The sequence below is a fragment of the Mandrillus leucophaeus genome, unplaced genomic scaffold, assembly GCF_000951045.1.
Source record: "Mandrillus leucophaeus isolate KB7577 unplaced genomic scaffold, Mleu.le_1.0 Scaffold22, whole genome shotgun sequence".
Lineage (NCBI taxonomy): Eukaryota > Metazoa > Chordata > Mammalia > Primates > Cercopithecidae > Mandrillus > Mandrillus leucophaeus.
This window is the reverse complement of record NW_012102254.1, coordinates 3,936,908-3,962,106: the sequence shown is the minus strand read 5'-3', so window position 1 is coordinate 3,962,106 and position 25,199 is coordinate 3,936,908. Positions and strand designations below refer to the sequence as shown.

The 25,199-nt window shown below is 54.1% G+C and overlaps 3 protein-coding genes across 3 annotated transcripts in view; 1 reads left to right on the top strand and 2 right to left on the bottom strand.

The window, feature by feature from the left end:
• Positions 1-940: 940 nt before the first annotated feature.
• Positions 941-10,035, top strand: TMIE (transmembrane inner ear). The gene is made up of 4 exons (XM_011981053.1): positions 941-1,177; positions 4,937-5,054; positions 8,293-8,442; positions 8,736-10,035. Exons 1-4 carry the CDS (start codon positions 1,085-1,087, stop codon positions 8,837-8,839), a joined length of 465 nt encoding a protein of 154 aa, XP_011836443.1. The 5' UTR covers positions 941-1,084; the 3' UTR covers positions 8,840-10,035.
• Positions 10,036-11,253: 1,218 nt separating this feature from the next.
• On the bottom strand, positions 11,254-17,085 carry PRSS50 (protease, serine, 50). The gene is made up of 6 exons (XM_011981148.1): positions 16,983-17,085; positions 16,638-16,901; positions 14,726-14,888; positions 13,372-13,655; positions 12,042-12,208; positions 11,254-11,621 (listed from the first exon to the last, which is right to left on the bottom strand). The coding sequence occupies exons 1-6, from the start codon at positions 17,083-17,085 to the stop codon at positions 11,385-11,387; spliced, it is 1,218 nt and encodes a 405-aa protein (XP_011836538.1). The 3' UTR covers positions 11,254-11,384.
• A 1,763-nt stretch (positions 17,086-18,848) lies between these two features.
• PRSS46 (protease, serine, 46) overlaps positions 18,849-25,199 on the bottom strand; it is a 21,549-nt gene continuing 15,198 nt past the window's right edge. Inside the window, exon 4 of the mRNA XM_011981052.1 lies at positions 18,849-19,269. Within this exon, the coding sequence (XP_011836442.1) occupies positions 19,265-19,269 (5 nt within the window). The 3' untranslated portion in view covers positions 18,849-19,264. The remainder of the gene's footprint in view (positions 19,270-25,199) is intronic.

The following is a 25,199-nucleotide window of genomic DNA, read 5'->3' as shown; positions in this document are numbered from 1 at the left end:
CAAGGTCTCCCCGGTTCTCAGGGCAGGCCTTGCTGGGCCATCCCCAGCCTGCGCAGACCTTCACCGGTGTCCCTGGTGATAAGGGTTCCAGGGGCCCAACACCTGGACTGCTTCTTCCAACACTCAGCAGCAGGACAAGAATGGAAGGAAGGAAGGAAGGAAAGGAGGGAGGAGGAGTCTACCAACTCCAGGCCTCCCCACTCCTCTTCTTAAGTCTTCAGCCCCTCCCCCAGGTCTCTACATTTCCTCAGAACCTCCTTCTGTCCCTCAGTTGTCAAGGCTCAACATGGGGTCAGGGCCAGAGTGCAGTGTGGGTCAACTTCAGCATGAGGTCGGGGTCCTTGCGCTTAGACTGAAGTCAGAGTCAGCGTTCAGGCTGGGGCAGAGATTGAGGGCAGTCAGGGTCAGAAAATAGTCTTCCAGCCCTTCCAGGGGCGGCCGACTTCTGTCCTGTGGGGCTGAAGATGCTGGCTTCTTCTGGAACTCTCCATAACACTGCCGGCTGGCAGCTCTGACCATACCATCTCCTGCTCTCCGGCTCTGGTGTCCAGGGTGACCAGAGCCGCCTCTGGGCAGGAAGCCAGGCCAGAAAGACCAGGACATCCCTGAGTGCCTGTCACCATGGCAACCTGCCCGCTCTGCCCCCTCCAAACTCAAATCCAGTATATTTTTCAAATCTAGCATGACAGAATGGGAAGGGCCTCCTAGATCAGCAGATTCCAGCTCCACCTCCTTGTCCCATATGGAGAAACTGAGGCCCATTTGCAGAAGGGAGGGGGACCTGTTGATTAGGGACCTGGCCCCAACCTGTCCTCTCTCCCGCCCACCCCCACCTCAGTGTCCCCGGGGGCGCGGAAGGTGGAGGCAGGGATGGGGAGCCTGCAGCCCGATCTCCCGGGAGGGAGGGGGCGGGCCCTCCACCGAAGCGATGGCGGGGGCGGGAGGCGCGGGAACCTGACACCGAGGATGAATAAATGATGCTCGCTCACTACCCGTGGCCAAAGCTCGCAGCGACTGGCAGGGGCAGTGACCGGCGGCCGGCCCGTTCGTCCCTGGGCTCCGCAAGCGGCGCGGTGGCGCGAAGATGGCGGGGCAGCCGGGCGCGGGGACCCTCTGGGTGCTGGGCGGCGCCGCACTCGGGGTGTGCCTCGCGGGGGTTGCCGGGCAGCTGGTGGAGGTGAGGCCGCCGCGCGGAGGGGCTGGGGAGGCTGTCACCCTCCAGGCAGGGCGCTGGGGGAGAGGGGGCGCCTTTCTGATCCGGAGCTTGTTTGATCCCTTCCTCTTGCCCTGAGAGATCCAGTCTCCTGGGCGATGCAGCCCTGCCCCAAGCCCCCTGCCAGGCTGTGAGAGAGACTCAGCCCCCACTCTTGGGGTTCCTGGTCTGATGGAAGGGCACAGTCCCCGATTTCTGGAACATTAGTCTGAACGAGGGAGACTCACCTTGACTTTAGGGATTCCCAGTCTGGGGACACAGCCCTGCCCAGACTGATGGGGGATACTGGGTCCCCATCCTCCAGCCTTTGGTCTCACTGGCGGGGAGGTGCACAGCCCTGGGTTTTCTGGACCTCTAGTCTGATGGAGCAGATCTAGACTCTGAATTTAGGGTCTTCTGGAGGCAACAGCCTCTATCTCCAGAGATGCTCCAGGGACCCCTGTCTAATGGAGGGGGAGATATAGCCTTAAGATAGAGATGAGGGCATTCCAAGTTGGACAGTGGGGGCAGCAGGATGAGGAGACCCTTTACAGAGAAGCCATGTGGAGCACTAGGTCCAGAGGGGCAGGCAGGGCAGGACCCAGGGACTGGGGAGTCTGACTTGGTCCTGGTGATAACCGGGAGCTTTAGAAAGTTTCTGCTCAGGGATGAGTCAGGATGAGTTCTGGGTTGAAAGGAGGGTAAATTGGAAGCAGGCACACAGTGGGAGAGGTGGGAGGAGCTGCTGAGATAGCACAGCAGCAGGTGGAGAGGATGGCTGGGTGGTTGTACAGAGCCCGGCTGGAGCCAGGAAGGGTGGGGCCATCTGTAGCCTCCCTAACCCCCTTGTACCCCACTCCTGCTGAGCCTGAAAGGGGAGCCAACGAGGGAGCTGGCAGACCAGACCTAGAGTTCTGGATTGTGAGACCCGAAGGAGAAGGCCCAAGAGCCCAGGCAAGGGAGGAGCAGGGGATGCAGGCTGTGCAGGCAGGGGCGGACCAGAAGGAGCAGGAAAACAGAAATGCAGAGGCAGTTAGAGGTGCCCAGGGAAGTCCTGAGTGGCAGGGGCTTGGGGACAGTGTGGGATAGGGAGGACAGAGCCATGGGGAGGTCATTATGGGGGGACACAGCCCTGAACTGGAGGGTTTGATGGGGACATAGGGACAGAGCCCTGAATCCAGATGTAGCCTGTCCCTGCTGTTGCCCAGAGGGCATGACCACGAAGCTGGGCTAGAGTCAGGTGTCAGCTCCAGTGTCCCTGTAAGGGGAGCTATGCTGGCTTGAGCCCCGTGGGGCATACTTAGGCCCCTCACAGGCTGTCCTGAGGCCTGGGTACAGAAACTGAGCTGGCCTAGGTGCAGACAGAAAGCTGGGGGCGGGGGGTTAAGTCAGTTCTGAGCCAAGGACCCTTCTCCCTCACCCCCAGGAACTCATCTTCTCCCAGTTCATCACAGGAAATTGCATTTGGAGGCCATCTGCCTGACATCTGCCTACAGCCTGAGCAAAGCCCTAGCTCTTCCCTCACAGAAGCAGCAGAGACATAGGCAGGGCTGGGGGCCATGTCACCACCCACCTCAGCCCTGCGTGGCTCACCATCACCCTCCATCAGCCCATGAGGCCCTGAAGGAGGTGGGGGCCTCCATGCTCCAGAAATCAGACCCCAGCAGGTCCCACCATGAGGAGAAGACCGGCTGTTACCTGCTGTTGTCCACCCAAGACCCCTATCAGTGAGAGTAGGCCCAGCTCCACCCACATCAGGGCTGGGGCAAGAATGTGTAGGAAGTGAGCTGCCTTGGCTCAGAACCTGAGAACTTTGCCATGGCCCTCAGAGTCTTCCAGTCATACAACCAATCGGGCCAACACATTGGGCCTTAGAATTAGGGCAGCTGCCACCACCAAGCCCCTAACCCTAATGGCACAGACATGTCCCTGACCACACCCACATGCACACCAACCACACGTGTGCCCAACCTCACACATGTTCCCCAACTTTACATACATGTCTGACTCCTCACATATATCCAGGGGACAGTACTGAGGAATGGTGTCATCTTGTCAATAGCTCACCCTGGCAAGGAGAAAACAGCCTGAGAATCAGGTACCAATCCCAGACCACAGATCCTCTGGGTGACCTGGGACAGGTTGCTGATCCTCTCTTGAGTTCTGCAACCCACGCTGAAGGGTGGCATGCACTAGATGAAGAAGCACCTGGCTCATGACAGATGCCTAATCCATGTTTATGGACCTGGGAAGAAGGACTGGATGGTCGAACTGCAGGTTGCCTTTCTTCTCAGAAAACCAGAAGGGACTACTCGTGTCTGTCCTTATTTGGTAATCAGGGGACAACATCTCGCTCATATGCCCCAGGGTTCTCTCTCCCTCAGAGGACAGACCCCTCTCCCTACCCCTCCGCCACACTAAGTGACAGACATGGGGTCATATCCATCTCTGGTCAGGGACAGATCTACTCAAAATCCACACTGTGGGTCCATGTCCCTTCAGACCTAGGGAGGACTGTGTCCCCTAGACACCCAGGGCAGGACCATGTCCCTGAGACACCCAGGGCAGAGCCATGTCCCCTAGACACCCAGGGCCAGGGCCATGTCCCTAGATACCCAGGGTGAACCATGTCCCCTAGACACCCAGGGCAGGACCATGTCCCCTAGACACCCAGGGCAGAATCATGTCCCCTAGACACCCAGGGCAGGACCATGTCCCCTAGGGCAGGACCATGTCCCCTAGACACCCAGGGTGAAGCATATCCCCTAGACACCCAGGGCAGAATCATGTCCCCTAGACACCCAGGGCAGGACCATGTCCCCTAGACACCCAGGGTGAAGCATATCCCCTAGACACCCAGGGCAGAATCATGTCCCCTAGACACTCAGGGCAGAACCATGTCCCCTAGACACCCAGGGTGAAGCATGTACCTAGACACCCAGGGCCAGGATCATGTCCCCTAGACACCCAGGAGCAGGGCTGTGTCCTCTCAGACCGGGGGCAGGACTGTGTCCTCTAGACCCTGGGGCAGTGTCCTATCCCTTCAGTCCCCCAGGGCAGGGTCACATCCCCCTGGAAAGTGGGAGTGTCTGGCTGTGCTCTATTCAGGCATGCTACAGCCACGATTCTGCCTTTTGGCCTCCAGGTGTCGCCGCAGCACTGCAGGCCTTTTACTTATTCAGTGCCTGTCCTGTGGACACTCTGGCAGCCTTCTGTTCAGAGAGTGACTCCTAGTAGGGTAGGCGACCAAAGGAGGCCGCCTGGCAGGGGTCCAGGCCAGCTGGCAGAACGATGAGGCCCTGACTCCTAGCTCCACACCTCACCCTCACTGGGGAGATGTGAGAGCAAAGCCAGTCAACCAGCACCCCCTAGGCCTTACCTTGTCTCTGGCCTTGGTCCTGAGACCCCATCTGCCTGGGTGGAGCCCAGGACTGGAGTCGGAGGGTGTGTTCGTAGGGGTCTTGAGCCTGGCCAGGACAAGCCATCCATGTTTGCTCCTCCAGGCCTTGGTTTCCCCAAGCATCAACCACCCTCCCACTTCAAATCCCTGGCTCTGCTCAGTTCTCTTGCTCTAAATCTGGAACTTTCCTAGGTCTAGGGTGTTGGTAGTGCATGCTTAAGAGAGTTGATTCTAGGAGATTCTGATATGCTTGGGCTGAGTGTTTGCTGAGACCTGGGCCCTTCTCAGCAGGTTCCAGCCAGCTGGCCTCTGCCTAACTCACTCCCCTCTCTCCTGACCCACAGCCCAGCACGGCCCCGCCCAAGCCCAAGCCGCCCCCGCTGACCAAGGAGACAGTGGTGTTCTGGGACATGCGCCTGTGGCACGTGGTGGGCATCTTTTCACTGTTCGTGTTGTCCATCAGTGAGTAGCTGTTCCCTTCCCTCTCCGCCACACTGCAGTGGGAACGCAGCACCGCCTGCCCCCCAGAGGGCTCGGAGCAGCAATTCCGGGCAGTGCAAGTAGGCCAGGCACCCGCAGGAGACCCACAGTGGTTTCTGGCACCTCCTGATCCTCACAAACTCCCTGTGGAGGGCTGACAGGCCGGTGGTGACCTGAAGTGTTCTGCCGGACCCAGGGAGGTAGCCACATGGCAATTACGGTAATTACAGGGAACTCCACTGAACTGAGGACTAGGACGAGGACGTGTCATTTTTCCCTATGGCTGGCCTCCTGATGCTTTTCCTGCAGTTTGGCCAGCTTAAAGGCCCACACCCAGGGGCCCCAACAAAGCCATCCTCCACTAGAGGCTCCCCAGACGCCCAACAGATGTGGCTCCCAGGCTTCGATCCCTGCCTTGTCAAATACCATTTTCCAGGAATGACTCACACCCGCCTCAATTAAAAGCAGGAAACCCATTCCTCTCCTGGGCTCTGGGAGCTTCTTGATGCAAAGTCACAGCAGAAATGGGCTTGGCCTGCTCCCCTTAGCCCTTCCTTCAGGGTGGAGGTCTGGAGGTGGGGAAGGGGACAGAAAGGCACAGGAGACAGAGGCCGAGTGGGGAGGCTGCCATGGCACAAAACAGTCTGACAGAGGTTCCCACGAGGCAAAAGCAAAGCGTGGCGGAATGCAGGCAGTAAAGGGAGAAGCAGCCTGCTCCCCTGCAAAGGCGTCACAGAGGAGGGTCCTCTGCGCTGCAGACCAGTGGGCGGGTGGATGGGGTTTTGCAGGGGGGAGGCTGGAAAGGCATTCTGGGCAGAGGGAATACTGTAAGCAGAGACTGGAGGAGATGCAGCCTCGTGCAGGGTCTCAAATGACCCCAACTGGACATTTGCTGAGTGCAACCTGGGTGGGGAGGCGAAAGCTGCACTTAGTCCCAGTCGAAGCTGTCCCGGGATGGGGAGCCCCAGAGAGCTGGGTGGTCGACAGAGAGCCCACCCAGATGTGAGGGGCTCCAAGGAACACATGACATCTGATTTGCATGTGCTTCTCCTGGCACCAGAAGTGCCATCCCAAGAGAAAATATCTGCCCTGCAGAAAATCCCCGCCCCCCATCTGACCAAGAGCCTGTGCTTTGTTCCCAGCCGAGGCTGAGAACCAGTCAGGCATCTTTGTGGAGGCCCCACAGACAGACAGGTGTGCCTGCAGCCTCAGCCAGGTGTCCAGAGAGGGAAACAGCCCGCTGCAGGGCTGGGTGGTCATCTGCCCTACAGGAGCCACAGGCACAGCCTAGGACGCAGGTCTAGGGAGCAGCAGGGAGAGCACTGTGGGCCTCAAGACACAACAAAGGTGCCTGGGGCCACATGAGAAAATTGCAGTGTCAGACCCCAAGTAGCACTCGGATATCAACCACACAGACCATCTCTAACCCCATTTCCTAGAAAGGGTAAGGGATAGTCCCAAGACGCCTGAGCAGCAGGCAGCACTTGTTACCTTCCATTGCCGGATCTAGGCAGTGGGGATAACACAGCTCCCTTTCCTGGGGGAAAACATTTTTCCTGCTTCCCAGTCCGCTTGGGCCTACGTGGTGAGGCTGTTATTGGAGAATCGCCCTCAAAGCCCTGCAGGGAAAGGGGATGGGGCTAGATGGGGTACCCCTGGAGGTCTCCTCCAGACCCAGGGACTTATATCCCAAGCCTCTGCCTGGGCCCTGGAACTTGACCCAAAGCTCTTTGTGTCTCGCTTCTTTGAAGAGAAGCAACCAGGCCAGGCTGTGTGGGGCAGGCCTGAAGTGAGAGGCGGTGTTTGAGCCCTGCTCTGGCTGCCATCAGCTGCCCACTGAGTGCCTTTGGAAGCCCCAGCCTCCCAGGGCCTAGGACCAGCTTGCATGGAGCCTGAGTGGGCATGGTCCCAAGGAGGTTCCTGGTGGGTGCCTAGAAGAGGTGGCCTAAGCCAAAAGGGTTAGGATTGGGTACCAGCTTTGGGTCTTAGGCATGGACACAGGTTCTGGAGAAATCCAGGACCCAGCTTCTTGGATAAGACCTGCTGTCTACTCAGGTCCACCCCCGGACAGTCAGATCTACAGCTGGGGTCCTTGTGCAGCACCCTCCTCCAAGCGTATGCCTGGATGCTGTTGGGTCCCCAGTTCATTCACTCTAGAGTCCAGTCCTGTTCCCAGAAGCAAAGGCTTTGAGATCATCCCATTCATTCATTCATTCATTCATTTTTTTTTTTCTTTTATTCTGAGCCTGGGTGAGACCTAGTGGGACCACAATATTTGTCTGAAGGGGTTCTGCCTTGGTTGCATAAAATGACCCCAGAAGGTACTCCAGTCCAGACTACATAGATCTGATCCATATTCCCCAAAATAGACCTGGCTTATCCTCCTTGGGCCTTTCTGCCCCCAGGAGTCTGCCAGGAACTTATGTCTGGTCATCTGATTTATAATAGGAACCAGCTCCATCCCCTCCCCTAGGACTGGGGCCAAGGTGGTCAGGCTGTGGGGGCCTTAGAAAAATAAACTCAGTCCAGCCAGGTCCTGGCAACCCTGACCTGCCCTGCCCATCACTAGACAGGCCAGCTCCATGCCCTGGACCAACTGGCGTGGGTGCAGCTGCCCTCAGCCGGAAAACCACTCCTGAAATAACTCCGTCTGAGGTGAACGCCCCAGGGCAGGGTCTGTGCCCTCTCATGGGCTCCCGCCCTAGCCAGGGAGAGCCCAGGGATGTCCTGGGAGGCTGAGGAGGACATGCAGAGCCACGTCCTCTCATGACTGAGGCAGCTTTGGCCCAGCTCTCGGTGGCATGGGGAGGATAAGCTAAGTGGCATGGGGAGGAGAAGCTAAGTTGCACACCCAGAGGCCTGGATTGGAAGTGCTGGATGGCCCCCAGGGAGCTATGGCTTAAGTCATGGTGCAGACCTCTGCCTTACCCTCCAGTGACTCTCAGTCTAGTCAGAAAGACCCTCAAGACCAGGACTGGTGACATAATTTAGCCAGGGGCCCTTCCAAGCATGGGGGCCTGTGCAGCTCCATGAAGTCAGCCCCGCTTAGGAAAGCCACCTTGGTCATCACAGGGGTCTTGTCAAGATGCTGAGCCTCCTGCCAGAGTTTGGTGGGTGAGACACATGTGGGTGGATGGGGGCGGGCCTGAAGGCAGGTGGGTGCCATTCCTGGGGTGTCTGAACCCCAGCCCCAGCCAAGCCTGCTCTGTCCTCCCTACAGTCATCACCCTGTGCTGTGTCTTCAACTGTCGTGTGCCACGGACCCGGAAGGAGATTGAAGCCCGGTACCTGCAGCGAAAGGCAGCCAAGATGTACACAGACAAGCTGGAGACTGTGCCACCCCTCAATGAGCTCACAGAAGTCCCAGGAGGTGAGCTGGCCCTGGCTCGAGCCCTGCTATGCCAGCCAGTTCCTCAGTTCTGCTGCCTGGAGTCACCCTGTTCCTCCGCTCCAACCACAGCAGGTTCAGGGAGGGGCCCCAACCTTGCCCCTGGAGACCAGAGCACAGAAATTGGTTGGCATGAGGCAAATAGAACGATGAGCCTATTCCCCGGTAGGAAGAAGGAAGGATGTAGGAGGTTCTGGGGCCCTTCCCCTCGGGACAGTCAGACCCCAGGACCTTGTCTCACCACCATCACATGGTCTCTTTCCCCTGCCCCACAGAGGATAAGAAGAAGAAGAAGAAGAAGGACAGTGTGGACACAGTGGCCATTAAGGTAGAGGAGGATGAGAAGAATGAGGCCAAGAAGAAGAAAGGAGAGAAATGAAGACATCCTGGACAGCTTGGGCAGCAGGCCCTGGAGCTCAAGCCGTGGCCAGGGTCCAGGAATGTTGGACTCTGAGCTCATTTGGGGACCACAGAGGCTGTGGTCATAGAGGGAAGCTGAGGCCCATGGCTACATCTTCATGGCCCCTCAGGGGCAGGAACCAGACAATCTAGTAGGTGTCCTGCCCCCCAGCCCAGACTTGGCTCCTTTCGCCCCATCCACATGGGTACTGCCTCGGCAGAGGTGGTATGGTGCCACTGTCCCTCTGGAGATACACTGTTCTCCCCACCCAGACCTGCCTCTCTCCCACCCTTTCTGCCAGGGATGGCGGTGGCTGTGAAGGAGTAACAGGATAAGGGGTTACTTTAGCTATCCTTTCTGGCGTGAAATGGCTGAAGTGCATGGGTCAGGGTGTGAGGCCACACCCAGACTGGCCATAAGGAGGCAGAGAGGGTCACTGGGGGACATTGTGGCAGCAGGAGGGACTCTGCCTGGCCAGGGAGGAGCCCCGATGGTGAGGAGACTTCCGCAAGCCTGGCAGGGATCCAGCTCAAGGGAGTGAGTAGAGGTGGCTTGAGAAATGGAACCCCCAGCCCAGCAGACACCAAGCTCAAGGCAATGGGAGACCATCATTTCACACGTTGTGATGAAGCTGAGGCTGCTGCCAGGCCCGGCATGAGGCCCAGAGGCTCGAGCTCGGGGCTGTGGGCTGCAGGGCTGGGTCAGGGGTACACAGAGCTAAGGTCGGTGGGCTAGAGGGTGCAGGAAAGAAAGCTGGGGTCTGGGCCCCTCCTGGGAATCAGAGTATATTTAAGAAGCCAAGGGGGACCTCGGGCTGTTCTGGCGGCCCTTTCTATGCCCAGTTGTTCTGGGAGGTCCCAGGGCCCTGGGAGATCACAGCAGCGCCTTCCACCTGCTGACCATAACAGTGTCAGCTTCTTTGTAGCTTTCTCTTCTACTATTTCCCACTATGGGCACCTAAAAGAAGCATCTCTGACCAGAAAACAAAGGCCCAAATAGCACCTGGGGGAGGGAAGATGCACAGAGGTGCTTCCAGATGGCATCGAACAGACTAAGGCTCTGAAACCTAAGCCTGAACACTAAGGTCTCGAGACACCAGAGGTTTCTGAGCCAGGGGAGCCTGCTGGAAAAGCAGCCTGCAGAGATTTGTGAATAAAGCTGAGTGCCTTCTCAGAGCCAGGCCTAGAAAACAGCCTCCTGAGATGACCCCTCAGGATGCGCTATTCCTGGGGCATTTATGTGGAGGGTGATGAGCAGTCAGTGACAGATGGCTCAGACCAGGCTAAAGTCCCCTCCCTGACTCTTCTCCCAGCCTGAATTAGGATGAGATAGAGGGAGAAATGGGAGCCAAGAGGCTGAGGGGCAGCTGCAGTCACCTGGGCCCACCCCGGAGGCAGGCACAGGACTCGGGAGGGACGCCGCCAGCTCTCTGGGTGCTGAGTTCACAAGGCTGCATTCATGACTTTCAATAGACCTGTGATGGTCTGTGCCCAGTGCTGGGGACACAGAAGAGTCAAACCTGGCTCCTGACCTGGACCTGGATCATCATTGTACAGGGAGGACAGTGATCCAGGCTGATGAGGAAAGCATATATATAACATGGGGTCTTAGGAGCAGTGAGGGGCAGAGTGATGGCAAAAGGCCCCGCTGTGGAAGCTGAGGACTCTGACACCAGATGGAGACAGTTGACTGACCTCTGCCCTTGGAGTCCAACCCATGGGCTTCTCATACATAGGGTGATGAAGGCCATTCTATTTATGCAGAATTTTCCTGTGTGACCAGGCAGCAGAAGTCCAGAGGGGTAGGGGCCACTCAGGGTCACACAAAGCAGCAGTTGCTGAAGACTGGGGGAAGTCCAGGCCTGGGCTCCGCCTGCCCTCCCCCTGACATGGAGCCACTACGAGCCTTTTATGGGCATGCCTGGCTGCTGAGGGTTGGAATAATGTCTGACTCCACTGTCTCCAGACAGGGGACAGGGATAAAGGGTCAAAGTTCACTACGGCTCTTTGGGGCAATGAAAGGCTATATTCTAGCCTCTTGTCAGAAATCAGCCAAAGTTAAGGAAAGCCTGACTCCCACAGTTATCCCAGAAACAGCACCCACTTTCCAGCCCAGACAGCTGCACCCCAGCTGGGTCCTGGCAGCCCCAGCTTCAGCCTGGGTGGTATGTTCCAGGGCCCTCGATCATCTGACCCTAATATCACCCCTTCACATCCCCTCCACCTTCTGTGGGAGCCACCCCAAACCTTTGAATGGGGGCGGATCCTGGAGGCTCTGCAATTTTCAGTGTAAACTGCCTGGAGTTCCCCACCTCATCCTCATCTGGTTCACCTGTGGACTCCCACGACAGCAGGTCCAGGAAAGGCGGGGCCTCCGAGGCCGAGGAATAAGGAGGCATGGAAAAGAGTAATGTTTAATTGAGTACCTGATCTCCACCCTGACTCTCAGGGCTGTGAGAGCTGCACCCGCAGCAACCTGGGCACGGAGGCAAGGGGGGCCCACAAGTGAGGGAGGGCACACGGAGTCAGTGGGCAGCAAGGAGGCTGAGGGGCAGTGGGAGTGCCAGGAGCAGGGCCCTCGATGGGGCTGGCAGGGCCAGGGCCTGCCCGCTGAGGCAGTCCCAGATCCAGTTTTGGTAGGAGGCGATGTGTAGGTAGATGGGCGGGGCCTCGCTCTTCTGGCAGCCTGCGCCCCAGCTCACCAGTCCCACCAGGTACCATGTGCCCTCCATGGAGCAGACCAAGGGCTCTCCAGTTAGCTCCTGCGGGAAGGGTTGGGGGAGTAAGGGTCAGGGAGGCCAGGTGAGGCCAGAGACATGACCCAGCTCCAGGACAGGCAGGATGTCCTCACACCACACCTCCACAGTCCCCCAGTGCCAACATAGGTGAGAAGTGCTCCAGACCCAGGAGACCTTCCTCAAAGAGTTTCATCCCCCACCTCTTAACACCCACCTTCCAGCTCCCCATGGACCCCCTACTCCTCTCACCTCTAACCGCCATCCCCGTTCCCAGCCCCCATCTGTTTCCTCCCAGTCTCCCCCCACATCCTCCATCCCCACACCCCTGAGTTCTGCCCACCCCTTTCCCTTCCCTTACCCATCCTCCACCCCTCCCCTCTCCCTCCCCAGATGCCTCTCCCCCAGGTGCCCCTGAAGGCGAGTGAGCGAGGAGAGGCCGCTCACATAGCAGAACTGCTCCCTGCGGGTGTCCTCCGCACATATCATCTGGGACTTGATGATCCGAACCAGACTGGGGATTTTGGTGAAGTTGTGGTAGAAGTTGTCACAATCCTTGTTGTTCAGGATGGTAACTTCCTTCTCCTGAATTGTCCGGAACTGAGGCCACATACCTGTGGGACAGGGCCCCGTTTAGGCGCGGCCACTCACTGCTGCCCGCTGCCACCAGCCTCGCCTCGTCCTCTCTCCACTCTTCCCCAGTCCCACCTTTTCTGCTTTAGCCATGCACCCCCACCCTTGTTCTAGCCCGTACCCATCTAGGGCCCTCAACACAGAGTCCCTGGAGCAGGCTGCCTCCAGCTCAGCCTTGCTGGGCCTGCTCTGGCTTCCTGCAGAGCCCAGGCCACTGGGACCCTTCACACTCCCTCCACCACACTCGGCCGCTTGGTTTTTGCCCCTCCTTCCAACCTGAGGGCCTGCCAAGTCTCTTAGGGACCAAACCTTCCTTCTCTTCAAGCATCCCTTCCTCCACAGGCCTCTTCCCTGCTGAGCCATCCCAGACCCCTCCATGGAGCCCAGGCACTGCTTCCTCCTGCCTCTCTGACTAGTGTGTCCCTGTCCATGGCTTAAGCTCCTGGGAGACAGGAGACAGGCCACAGCAGGATGACAAAGTCACCCCCAGGTCCTCCCACATGGGCTGAAGCCCCCGTGGGCTGTTTTGAGAGTAAGTTGGTTCCTTGAGGCCACAGGGAAGGACATCTCTCTTATGGGTTGGGGACCCCCTGAAGGAAGTGGACAGTTCTAGGGTCCCCTGGATGTCCCTGAGAGAACACACCTGCTCTCTGGGCCTTGCTCCTGAATTGGGACGACAAGGAGTTGAGGCCCACTGAGGGGAGCGGAAACCATGAGCTTCAGGTGCAGACCGCCCCGAGCCAGCCATGTGAGCCTTCTGGGCAGCATTTTACAGCACGGAAGACTGCTCCCCCCCACCTCAGGTACTCTGCTGCAAGCTGCCGATGCCTGGGCAGCGGGTGTGGACTGTGAGGTATTACTTTGTGCCTCTCTGCCTTCGAGGAAGTTCTGTTTACGTGCCCTGGCCTAGCTCAGGATTCAAAGGCAATCACGGTCCCCTGAGGCTAGAGCAGCAGTGAGGTGTTCCCTGTGAGATCCTCAAGGGAAGGGAGACCTCAGAGATGAGAGCCTGGCAGGAAGGTCCCGGGAGTGGCGGGCTCCCTGGGGAAGGCACCTCAGAAACTTCCATCTGTGGTGGCACCCTGGCCTGCAACCACGTCCTTTCTCACAGCACCCGCCCTGGTCTGGGGCGGCTTTGACTCACCATCAGCCTTGGAAAGTCCCCAGCCCGTCACAGTGCAGAGGGAATGGTCCTTCACCACATAGTCCGTGCCAGGCAGGCAGATGGGCCGCACGTACTTGCTGTACTTGAGTGCCTGCTTGAGCTTGAGGAGGCCGATGTCGTTGGCCTGGCCCACCCAGGACCAGAACCTCTGGGCCCGGTACTTGCTGTGCACGATGACCTGGAGCACCAGGACGTCGGAGGCGGTCTGCGTCATCTGGTCAATCCACGGACTCCCCACCCTCACTGAGTAGATAACATCACGCCTGGGGGGGCCGTGAAGGGAGGCCACGATCAGCTCCAGGCCCCCTGCCCCAGCCTCCGGCCCAGGCCTTCCCCCACTCTGCTGCCCCCCGAGAAGATCCAGGCAGGGCCACCCACCCACTTCAAGCCCCCTGAGCCTACTCCTCACCACAGACGTGAACAGGGCCCTGCACACTCACTGTGTGATCCAGTCCTCACGACCCTTCACTTTATGGAGGGGGAAACTGAGGCTCAGAGAAGCCCAAAGAAGCACTCAGGACTGCATAGCTAGGAGGCAGTGGAAGGGATGTGGACCCAGTTTTCTCTGGTTCCAAACTCTACTCTCAGTCTATAGCACGGACTCTTTCACCCCATGCTGTGCCCTGGAGGGGGCAATTCCACTTTCCAGCTCCATGGAATGCACAATGGCCTGGCTCTCTAGCTGCGCACCCTTGGGGTACCCCTTGGAGTCTGTATGTTGGCCCTTAGGCCTGGAACACACTTCACTGGTCAGTTCTTACAGCCAGCACTCCTGGCCCCAAAACATGAGAACACGCCCTCTTTTGTCCCCACACCAACCAGGCACCCTTGTGAGTATCTGTCTTCCTTTCTGTCTCCCCCACCAAGCTGGGAGGAATGATCTATCCCTCCTCTGCCCTCAGTGCCCAGATCAGGGCCTTGCTCAAAGAAGTGTCAGGGATGGTTGATTGAAGGGAAGAAAGAGGATGTGGATGCAAAGAGGGTGAAATGAAATAACTAGGAGCTTCTTCCCATGGAGAGAAGGCATGAGGCTAGACAAATGGCTTCTGAGCTTCCATTTCCCATCTGCAGAATGACTGCATGGGACTGAGAGGCCAGGCGAGGCGAGCAAAGGGTGGGACACTCAAAAGACTGGAGCCCTGAAGGAATTTTCAGGACTTAGCCTCCACCTGTTTGGAGCCCAGGTAAGGCAGGGGCTGGGATTGTGGGGCTCTGCAGAGTGCAGAGCTGCCACTACTGCCACTGCCACCAGAACAGCTGGCAGGGAGGAGGTGACTGGGCCCGCAGCAGCTCCAAATGCCTCTCCACCCACCCCAATTCGACCTCGACTCACCGGGTCAGGCAGTGGGCCACAGTCACCACCCACTGGGAGGCAATGATGGTGCCCGCACAGATGTGTGTGCCATTGGCCTGCACGCTGACCATCCAGGGCCACCGTCGAGCCATGGCTTCTGGGTCCCTGAGGGTGAGGTCCTGCTCGTAGGAAAAGCCACAGGCTGAGGAGGAAGGTGAGAGCTTGATGAGGGATGGATCTTTCCCTATCCCTCCCCTTCCCCAGCCTGACCCCCTGCCTCTCCAACCACTGGCCTACACCCATCCAGGGGTGCTCCCTTTTCACCTGTCACCATGGAATGATGCTGTCCACATGTGGACTAGGGTCTCATGCCTCAGAAGGGCCCAAGCACTGCCCAGATATCTTTCTCCCTGTTCCTGTAGCCCGGGCCCTAGAGCATCCCCAGCTGACCAGCCTAGTGCACCACTGGCCCTTCTGCCGTCCCCAACACACTCTTAGCTCTAATCAGATCCTTCACTAACCTGTTCCTATTTCCACCTGGTTCCACCCTCACCATGTCCCTTACTTTAGCCAAAGCAGAGCTCTCTCCCTCCTCTGGGAACCCCTTTCTGTGGTTCAGTGAGAGGAAAGTGGATGCCCCAACAAAAAAATGGGCATAGCCCAAGGAGGAAATCTCAGCAGCCAATGACCACAGAAGCTGCTCCGCCCTTAGTCTGCAAGGAAATGCAGACTGCTTCTTCTTCTTCTTCTTTCCTCTTCTTCTCTCTTCTTTCCTCTTCCTCCTCCTCTGATGAGGTCTTGCTCTGTCACCCAGGCTGGAGTGCAGTGGTATGATCATTGTTCGCTGTAACCTCAAACTCCTAGGCTCAAATGATCTTCCTACCTCAGCCTCCTGAACAGCTGGGACTACAGGCACACACCACCACACCCAGCTAATTTTTTTATTTTTTAATTTTTTGGAGAGATAGAGTCCCACTATGTTGCCCAGGCTGGTCTCAAACTCCTGACCTCAAGTGATCTTACTGCCTCAGCCTCCAAAAGCACTGGGATTACAGGCATGGCCCACTACCTCCAGTCTGGAAATGCAGATTTCAATTACAATGAGATTCTGCTCTGTACCACCTGCCTGGCAAAAACGCAACATCGGTGACAGCGAGTGTCAGTGAGGATTATCACCCAGAACGCCTACCCACGGCAGCGGGAGCGCTCATTGCTGCAGCCGCTTTGGAAAACAGTTTTTCTAGATTGAAGATGCACATATCCAACATCCCAGGAGTCCCACTCCTAGTGTTTTCCAAATGGATTCGTAGATTGTAAACGTAAGTGGGCCGTGACCAGCCTTTTTAAAGGATAACATAGGCAAGAAAATGTCGGCATGCACAGCACAGGGTACCGTAAGTCCTGTTTGGGCGACTTTCTGTGGCAGTTAAATGCTATGTGCTGAGTCCCAAAATAATAAGCCTTTCTTACGTGGGTCTCTGAAAGCCACTGGGCAAGAGAACATCTTACGTGTGCGCCTTGGAGACACCACAAGAAGGCTCACACAGCCTGGCTCTGAAAGCTGTGCTGGAGATCCTGGAAGTCCCTGGCTGGGAGCCTGGGTCAGAGGCATGATGGGTCAGGGCCTGGAGCAGGGTGAGAGGCCACCTGCCCCACAGCCAGCTCAGACGGGGCGGGAACACACAGCCGGCCCCAGGCCCCTCTGAATTTCCAGCCCCCTACCTCAGCAGGAGGGGAGGCCCGTGAGGACAAGACACCCAGAGCTCTGGGCCTCCAGACAGGACCAGGCCTGGCCCACAGGTGTTTAGTGCTCAGCGAACACCTGTAGAAGGAGGCGCTCCTCTATCCTGCTCCCCTCCCCGCCCCCGTCCCTTCTGCTCCCCTAGCCCCAGTCAAGGTCCTTAAGACTCCTCTGTCACCCTCCTTGCCCCACGGAGCCTACGGTACTCACAGTGGTATGGGTCGACTTTGCCTTCAGAAACTGGGGATTGGGTCGCTATGGTGGTCGAGGGCAGTGTCTGGGTGGTCGAGGGCAGTGTCTGGGTGGTCGAGGGCAGTGTCTGGGTGGTCGAGGGCAGTGTCTGGATGGTCGGGGCCTGCTGGGGAAGGCGAGGCCAGCCGGAAGGGCAGGTAGCCTTGGGGGCACAGCGGGTGCTCTGGTTGGCGGGATCGGCAGTGGACAGCGCCCCCGGGGCTTCCCCTGCGCCCCAGCAACCTGCGGAGGACGCCGAGAGAATTAGAGGTGGAAGGCGAGGGCCGTGTTGGGCGGGTGGGGTAGGCATCGGGAAGGACTCACCCGCAGGCTTCAGCAGCAGCAGCAGCAGGAGGGAACCAGCGCGGGAGGGGGCAGACCTCCGGGGGCGCTGCCCGCAGGCCGGGCTCTGGAACCAGGGACCCATCCCAGGGTAGCAGCCGACTGCGTCTCTCCGGAAGGCACTCCCAGTGCCGCCCCCACGACGGCGCCCCCTGTTGACCGCATGCCGCGGCCTCTGGTGAGCTGGGTGGGGATGCTCCTAGTGCCCCGCCTGCGTGGCGCCCCCCAGGGGCCACCCGCCACGGCGCTCCTGGTGTCTGACCCGCAAGGGCGCCCCTAGTGACAGCCTTCCCTTATGCTTCCCGGGCTGGGTACGCCCCAGCTGACCTCCCTCCTTGGCCCCTCCCTCTCCTCACTCCGGGGGTCCAAGCAGTCTCCTGGAGTCCCTCAACTTAATCTCCGCCGATTCTCAGACCTCCTCACCCCTGCAGCCCATTGCCCTGGACTGGCTCATGGCGTTACCCCTCCCGCAGTGAGATGAAGACCAAACCTCAGGGGCTGGCATCCAGGATCTCCAAGTGACCCTACTTTCCCTCCAGCCCCTCCAGTGGGGCTTTGCCCAAGGAACTGAAATCAAGCAGATAGATGTGTTTTAAATAACGATTTTGAAAGACTGCTTCATTCTAAGTAACTACACCCCACCCCCACACCATTCAGCAGACGCCCTTGCCCCACAGATCCATCTGCTTAGGAAACAGCGTAGGCGAAGGGTCCCTCTACAGAGGAACACTGGTGCTTACCATTGCGACACTGTGGGATGAGGAGGTCACTTTGCACGTTACAATTTGGGGAACACATTGATGGTTCAGTGACGCAGGAGGGTAATACATTTAAAAAGTCACGTGGGGGACTCAAAGCTGTTGGAAAATTCTAGCCTTATAGAAGATAAGGTGATCCAGCATTGTAGCATACCCCGGTCCCAGCTATTCTCAGCTACTCAGGAAGCTGAGGCAGGAGGATTACTTGAGCCCAGGAGTTTGAGTCCAGCCTGGGCAATATAGCACCCCCATCTCTACAAGAAAATAATTTTTTCTAAGATAAGGTGAAAGTTAAATCAGGCCAGGATATTCTAACATGTGTCAGGGCTTGTGGTCTTGGGATACACCCTTGAGCTGGACACTCCATGCTCCAATATCTGAAAAGACAGTAAATCACACCCTTCAGGTGCCCTGAGAGATAGGGGAGGCTGATTGCTCTGCACCTGAGGACCACCAGGTCTGAACAGCCCCCCATTCCTCACACAGGGGCAGGGCTCTGTCCTCAGCCTGGCCACCTCCAGCCAGCCTTGCTCGCACTGCAGAGTCTAATGGAAGTCATCAAGGCAGCTCGGGAGCTCAAGGCGCAGTCACCTCACACATTCATCACCCAGGCAGGCACTCTGCCCTGTCCCCATATCACCTACCTCTGTCAGAGAGGGAGGAAGAATTGGTCAGGCTCTGTAGACCCATAGAAGGATATGAGGGGTTAGGAGAGGCTAGTGGGTTCTAGAACATGGTCCATGATTCTGGGTCTGGGTCTGTGATCTGACCATGGTGAGTTACTTGGGAAGAGGCCAGGCCTTGCAGGAAGGCCTGAGGGAAAGTGTCTGTCACATACCCAGGGGAGGGTCATGGGGACCTGGGGATTGCTGGAGTGCTGGGATGACTAAGAAGGGGCTGCAGTCCCACATTTGGAAGAAGAGGGAGGGGAACAGTCTCCCAGGGTCACACAACAAGCACAAGACAGACATGGCATAAAGCTATCAGAGAAGGCTGAGCTTGAGAGAACAGCCAGGACTGCTTGGGAGTTAGGAAGGTTGTGAAGGGCTCTGACTGAAGTCAGGAAGAAAGATGATCACTTGAGTGGCTCAAAGTTCAAAAGCATCTTCATTGAACAACAGAAAGTAACAGTGGCTCTTAGACCCTCCCCCTCACTCTGCCCTGCCATCCTATGCAACCTCTCGTTTCCACTTCTGAGGGTAGAACAGAGGGGAGGGAGAAGCAGCCTCCAGGAGGGACTGTCCTTGAAACACTGCTCACAGGAGCCACAGGGAGCCCAAGGAGCCCAGCAGAATGTAGCCAGTGAGGAAAACTGGGCACAGGAAGGCAGGGCCAGCCCTACTGATGAACCTCATGTCAGCGACCTCAGTACTGATCCATTGAGTGAAGTGGGCAGTGCTGGTGTAGATACCTGGGAAGTGGCGCCGGCCACAGCTAAAGCTCCAGCTCACCACTCCTATCTGAATCCAGGTCTTGTTCATTTGGCAGACAAGGGAGCTGCCAGAGTCAACCTGTAGAGAAAAGGAAGAAGGGCATAAGGATGGCAGCAGGAGGGCATCCCTGACCTGAGCCCGCCCTTCAGGATGAGCTCTGTGACACATAAGCTCTGCACCGGACCACACCAGCCTCTGTCTTCATTTTCCTGCTAACTCTGACCCTAACTCCCCATCCCCTCCTCTGCCTTCCCCTTAAATCCTGGTGCGCCTCCACGGCGTTGCCTTTGGTCTTTTTCTTTCCTGAAATCCTGCTTGCGGAGTGAGCTGTTTGAAATGCAAACCCATTCTCCTCTTTTTGTGCAAACATGGGTTTACAGATAAGAATACTGTTTACAATGACATATATCAAAAGGTCATAGCTGTTATTTCTGCTGATAGTGGGTTTCTTATGGTTTTTTAAAACTTTCTTTACACTCTTCTGTAATGTCGGAAAATTTTATAAATCAGAAAAACCACTCAATTGTATTTATTTTTAAAACGTAATGAACACCAAGATTTACAGGACATAATCTAATGAAGAATGCAAAAGACACTTAAGGGAAAAAGTAACAAACTGGGCCTAAGAACATAAAAAAACCTACATCAGTGTACACATATACTGTTGTTCAAAGCTGAGACAACTTAAAACAATGTGAAAATATCAATTCTAAGCATTTGGCTTCCTGCAGTATGGAAGACAAGATACCCTAACCAACTTTATTGGTAAAGATACCTACAAATGTGAGGGTTTTTTTAAATTATGATTTTAAATGCATGGGTAAGCTAGCAAGAAAATAAAGACTCTTCAGAGTCCAAAACCGAAATGAGGGTTAGAATATAGAGATGTCAGTAGAGCCCAGAAGACAGCTTTTGTCCCAAGGCCCTTTGTCAAACCCAGCAAAACTGAGCTTCAGTTTTCATAGCCTTGTTCATGGGTTCAGGAGACAAAGGACAAAAACCCAGGGCCTAACTAAGGGGAGGAGCCTCAGAGTAGACACCCTACGAAAAGTTATACCTTCAAAAAATGACCACACCCTCAGAGTGAGGGTGAACTGGAAACACTCTCGTATGAACTCACAACATGACTTCACACTGGGTGGTTCAAAAAATCTGAGCCAAGGATGGATGTGATTTAAAATGGTGCTAGGATATTCACAATAGCAAAGACATGGAATTAGCCTAAATACCCATCAATGATAGACTGGATAAAGAACATGTGGTACATATACACCATGGAATACTATGCAGTCATAAAAAAAAGAACACAATCATGTCCTTTGCAGGGACGTGGTTGGAGCTGGAGGCCATTATCCTTGGCAACCTAACGCAGGAACAGAAAACCAAACACCGCATATTCTCACTTATAAGTGGAGCTAAATGATGAGAACTCATAAACACAAAGAAGGGAACAGACACTGGAGCCTACTTGACGGGGGAGGGTAATAGGAGGGAGAGGATCAAGAAAAACAACTAATAGGTACTAGACTCAAAACTTGGGTGATGAAATAATCTGCACACAAACCCTATGACACAAGTTTACCTGTGTAACAAACCTGCACTTGTACCCCTGAACTTAAAAGTTAAAAATAAGTAAATAAATAAAGTGATGCTGGGTTGGTCATACCTGCAGGCACCTGGCTGAAGCAAATGTGGATTCTGTCTGGAGGAACCTATCTTTCAAGCCACACCTTAGAGTAGTCCTACAATTAACACTCTAAGGAGCATGTCCTCGCTACTCAAAACATTGCACACCACACGAGGAAGTTGAGGCACCATGAGCAAATGTCAGCCAGCAAAATAAATGGGAGCAGGCAGAGCCTTTGAGGCTTGAGATACAGGAATGACCACGGGGATGCTTTAACATGCCTGTGAGGGCACTCTTTCTTAGGTTTGCTGGTGGGTACATGGATGTTGCTAATGTTATTCTTTATTCTCCATATATGTTTTATAAATATCCTTTTGTCTATTCAATACAGAGTAAAAGCAATTAAAAATCATAACAATGTCAATTCTCCTTACATTAATCTCTCAAAGCAATTCCAATTAAAAAGCCAGCAGGGTTTTCTCAGGAACTTGACAATCTGATTCTAAAATTGATATTGAAGGATAATAGTCCTTAAATTCTAGGATGGTTTTGAGAAAGGAGAGAAAATTGGAGAGTCAGGTTGGGGGCAGATTTGACCTACCAGATAGTTACACATATTTTAAAGCTATAATTATAGAAATATAATTAAAGATGAGAAAGCTATAATTATAGAAATAGTGGGGTACTGGCATGGAAACAAAAAAAATAGCCCAGTGGGGGCGGTGGAGAGCCTGTAACCTGATGCCTACCCAGGAGGACACCTGACACACTTTATACAAAGCATCATGTCTGCGGGAAATGAGGGCTCTGCAGTAGATGGTGGCAACGTTGGCTCACCAGAAGGAGAAAGGAAGTTGTATCCTACTGTAACAAAACTTCAGAGGAATTAAAACTCTGAATGTGAAAAGTAAAAATGATAAAGCTAATTAAAACATATAGGACCAGCACAGTGGCTCACACCTGTAATCCCAACACTCTGGGAGGCCAAGGTAGGAGGATCACTCGAGCCCAGGAGTTCAAGACCAGCCTGGTCAACATAGTGAGACTCTATCTTCACAAAAATAAAATTAGCCAGGCATGGTGGCACATACCTTAGTTCCTGCTACTCTGGAGGCTAAGGCGGGAGGATCGCTTGAGCCCAGGATTTCCAGGCTGTAGTGAGCCATGATCATGCCACTGTCCTCCAGCCTGGACAACAGAGCCAGACCCTGTCTCTAAAATAAAAAATAAAACCGAAACCAAAATGCATATAGGACCATGTTTTTATGACTTGGGATGAAGCACATTTTTAAAAATAAGATTCAAAACCCACAAACCGCTGGGTGCAGTGGCTCACAGGGGTAATCCCACCGCTTTGGGAGGCTGGGGTGGGAGGATTGCTTGAGCCCAGGAGTTCAAGATCAGGCTAGGCAACATAGTGACACCCCATGACTACAAAAATTTAAAAACTAGCTACTCAAGAGGCTGAGGTAGGAGGATCGCTTGAGCCCAGGTTGAGGCTGCAGTGAACCATATCATGCCACTGCACTCTAGCCTGGGTAACAGAGCAAGACTCTGTCTCAAAAAAAACAAAAAACAAAACTCACAAACCTGAAGAAATATGTTAGGCTTGATTACACCAAAACTAAGGTTATCTGTTCAGTAAAGGATAGCAAATCTCACTGAAGATTGAGGAATTAAGATAGGGCTCTATCCAAAACCAACCAGAGGTCAATATTGAACATATCTAAGGAACTCTTGAAAATCACAAGCAGAGTGAGTTGGGGGGAGATGTGAGGCTTCCATGGCCTCACCATGGAGATTAGGCCAGGCCAGCTTCCTGATCTCTTGCAGGGCAGGGAACCCCATCCTCAGGAGCACCAGAGATTGGGGGATGGGGGGCTCCTGAAGTGAGGTTTAAATTTAAATAAAAACTTTTAATGGGACAAGGCATTTCATAACTGAAAGTGACTAAAAATTATGAACTCTGCCCAAAATGACATTTGGGGAAGGAAGGACATAGGATACGTGGGGGCAATTATTTGAAAGAATAAAACCATTTAATGTGAATACCTTAACAAATTCAGACGCCTTAGTAAACAATTACAGGAGGAGATATGCAGCACAATATAATTTATACCAACTAAAACACACACAGCAACACTATGCATTCTTCAAAGACACAGATATCTTTAATTACACTTTATTATGATTATGATTATGATTATTTGAGATAGAGTCTTGCTCTGTCACACAGGCTGGAGTGCAGTGGCATGATCTCGGCTCACTGCAACCTCCACCTCCTGGGTTCAAGCGATTCTCCTGCCTCAGCCTCCCGAATAACTGGGATTACAGCCACCTGCCACCACGCCCAGCTAATTTTTGTATTTTTAGTAGAGATGGGGTTTTGCCATGTTGGCCAAGCTGGTCTCGAACTCCTGACCTCAGGTGATCCACCCACCTTGGCCTCCCAAAGTGCTGGGATCACAGGTGTGAGCCACCGCGCCTGGCCTAATTACACATATTAGACAGATTTGAATTGATGTTCTTTTGCGGAGAAGGGCAAATGGAAGATGAAGGAGAAAATGAAGCCGGGGATAATCACGCCAGCAATGATAGCGTGAGGACCCTTGCCTGAGATAGGACTGATGGGACTGTAGGGGCCCACAGAAAGCAAGAACATGAGAGAAGAAGAGAGAGAGAGATCCACTGTAGGTAAGCATTCTCTCACCTCAGTGAAATAAAACCAGAGTTCAGAAACAAAATGTGAGTCACTCCATCAACAGAAAAAATAACTTTCAAAACGTTGAAGTAAAAACAAAATCTACAATTAGAATGTAGAGTAATGAGAACGTCACGTATTGCACAGGATGTGGGCCTAACCTGCACACAGATTGTCATGGTCTAAAGTACTTTTAATATCAAACAAGAGAGAATAAAAATAAATTATTTGGTATTATCATCAATTATCACTACACATTCAGCTCAAGACACTTGAAAAGCAATTAATAAAGACAAAAAGAAGACAGCTCATGTGTTACAAAGCAGAAAAATCATAGACTTGAGAAATAAAAATCAATAGCTTATTCTTAAAAAACAACAAGGCTGGGCACAGTGGCTCACGTCTGTAATCCCAGCACTTTGGGAAACTTAGGCAGGAGGATTACTTGAGCTCAGGAGTTCCAGACCAGCCTGGGCAAAACAGTGAAATCCTGTCTCTACAAAAAATTTTAAAAACTAGCTGGGCATAGTGGCACACGCCTGTAGTCTCAGCTTCTCAGGAGGCTGAGGCAGAAGGATCGTTTGAGGCCGTGAGTTCAAGGTAACAGTGAGCTACGATCACAGCACTGCACTCTAGCCTGGGCAACAGAGTGAGACCCTGTTTCAAACAAAACAACAACAAGAACAACAAAACAGATAAGCACTTTGTGACTCTTACCAAGAAAAACAGTAAGAGAAGGAAAAATGGAAACACTTCATGGTTTGAGTAGAAAAGAAACTAGAACACATCCAGGGAAAATATACTTTCTCAGAATCTCAAGACTGTTGACAATTTCCTCTTTGTGGATTTACACTCTGGATGAAACGACCTTTTTCTATGAAACAGAAATCATTTAAACAAATTTAAAGAGTGACAGAAAGCCCGACAAGTCCAAGAACTATGGGCAAAACAACTTAAAATATTCCCCGAGAGCAACCACTCAAAGGAAAACGGGGCTATGTGGTTTCATAGGCAACTGCTATCCAGCGTTCAAGGAGGAGATAATTTGTGTTATTTCGAATGTTCCAGAACATGAACAAATATTTTTCAAGTGAAGCACCGTCCTGATACTATCACTTGACAAAGGGGTGCCTTTCTCTACGTACCTTAAATTGGAGCCCAGCGTCACTGGAGGAAAAAGTAAAAAGGTTATGTGCATTGTGCTGTGTGGACTGTGCCACGTGGTACTATTTGTTCCCCAGGGCCCAGACCTTTCTTAAACTCAGTGTTATCCATGTCTGGCCCAGAGCCCAGCATACAGTGTCTGTTGAATGAATAAATAAATGAAAGCATGCTCCACAAAAAGATATTAGGAATCTGAATCCAACAGATGAATGAAACAAAAGTACACCATAAGCAGGGAGGAATGATCTTGGAATGCAGGGCGCATGGACGCGAGGAATCTGTTCAGGGAATGGACTCGGCATCCTGAGAGCAGAGTCAGAAAACACATGTATAAAGGAGAACGTTCTTTCCTGAAATCAAATGCCGTGGCCAAACAGAAAGGAATGACTCTCCCCTCAACAGATGACAGGCCAAATTGGCACCATGGCATGCTTCAGGGTAAAGTGTAAGAAGCACTTCCATGAATGTGGGCAGCAAGAGAAAACACAGCTATGACTCTAGGTTGTTTTGGGGAGA

Excerpts from the sequence above, each read along its gene's own strand:
- TMIE (XM_011981053.1), top strand. The coding sequence starts at position 1,085 with ATGGCGGGGCAGCCGGGCGCGGGGACCCTCTGGGTGCTGGGCGGCGCC. Across the intron at positions 1,178-4,936 it reads TTGCCGGGCAGCTGGTGGAG|CCCAGCACGGCCCCGCCCAA; the intron begins GTGAGGCCGCCG and ends CCTGACCCACAG. Across the intron at positions 8,443-8,735 it reads GCTCACAGAAGTCCCAGGAG|AGGATAAGAAGAAGAAGAAG; the intron begins GTGAGCTGGCCC and ends CCTGCCCCACAG.
- PRSS50 (XM_011981148.1), bottom strand. The coding sequence starts at position 17,085 with ATGGGTCCCTGGTTCCAGAGCCCGGCCTGCGGGCAGCGCCCCCGGAGG. Across the intron at positions 14,889-16,637 it reads CAAAGTCGACCCATACCACT|CCTGTGGCTTTTCCTACGAG; the intron begins GTGAGTACCGTA and ends CTTCCTCCTCAG. Across the intron at positions 12,209-13,371 it reads GGGACTTTCCAAGGCTGATG|GTATGTGGCCTCAGTTCCGG; the intron begins GTGAGTCAAAGC and ends CCTGTCCCACAG.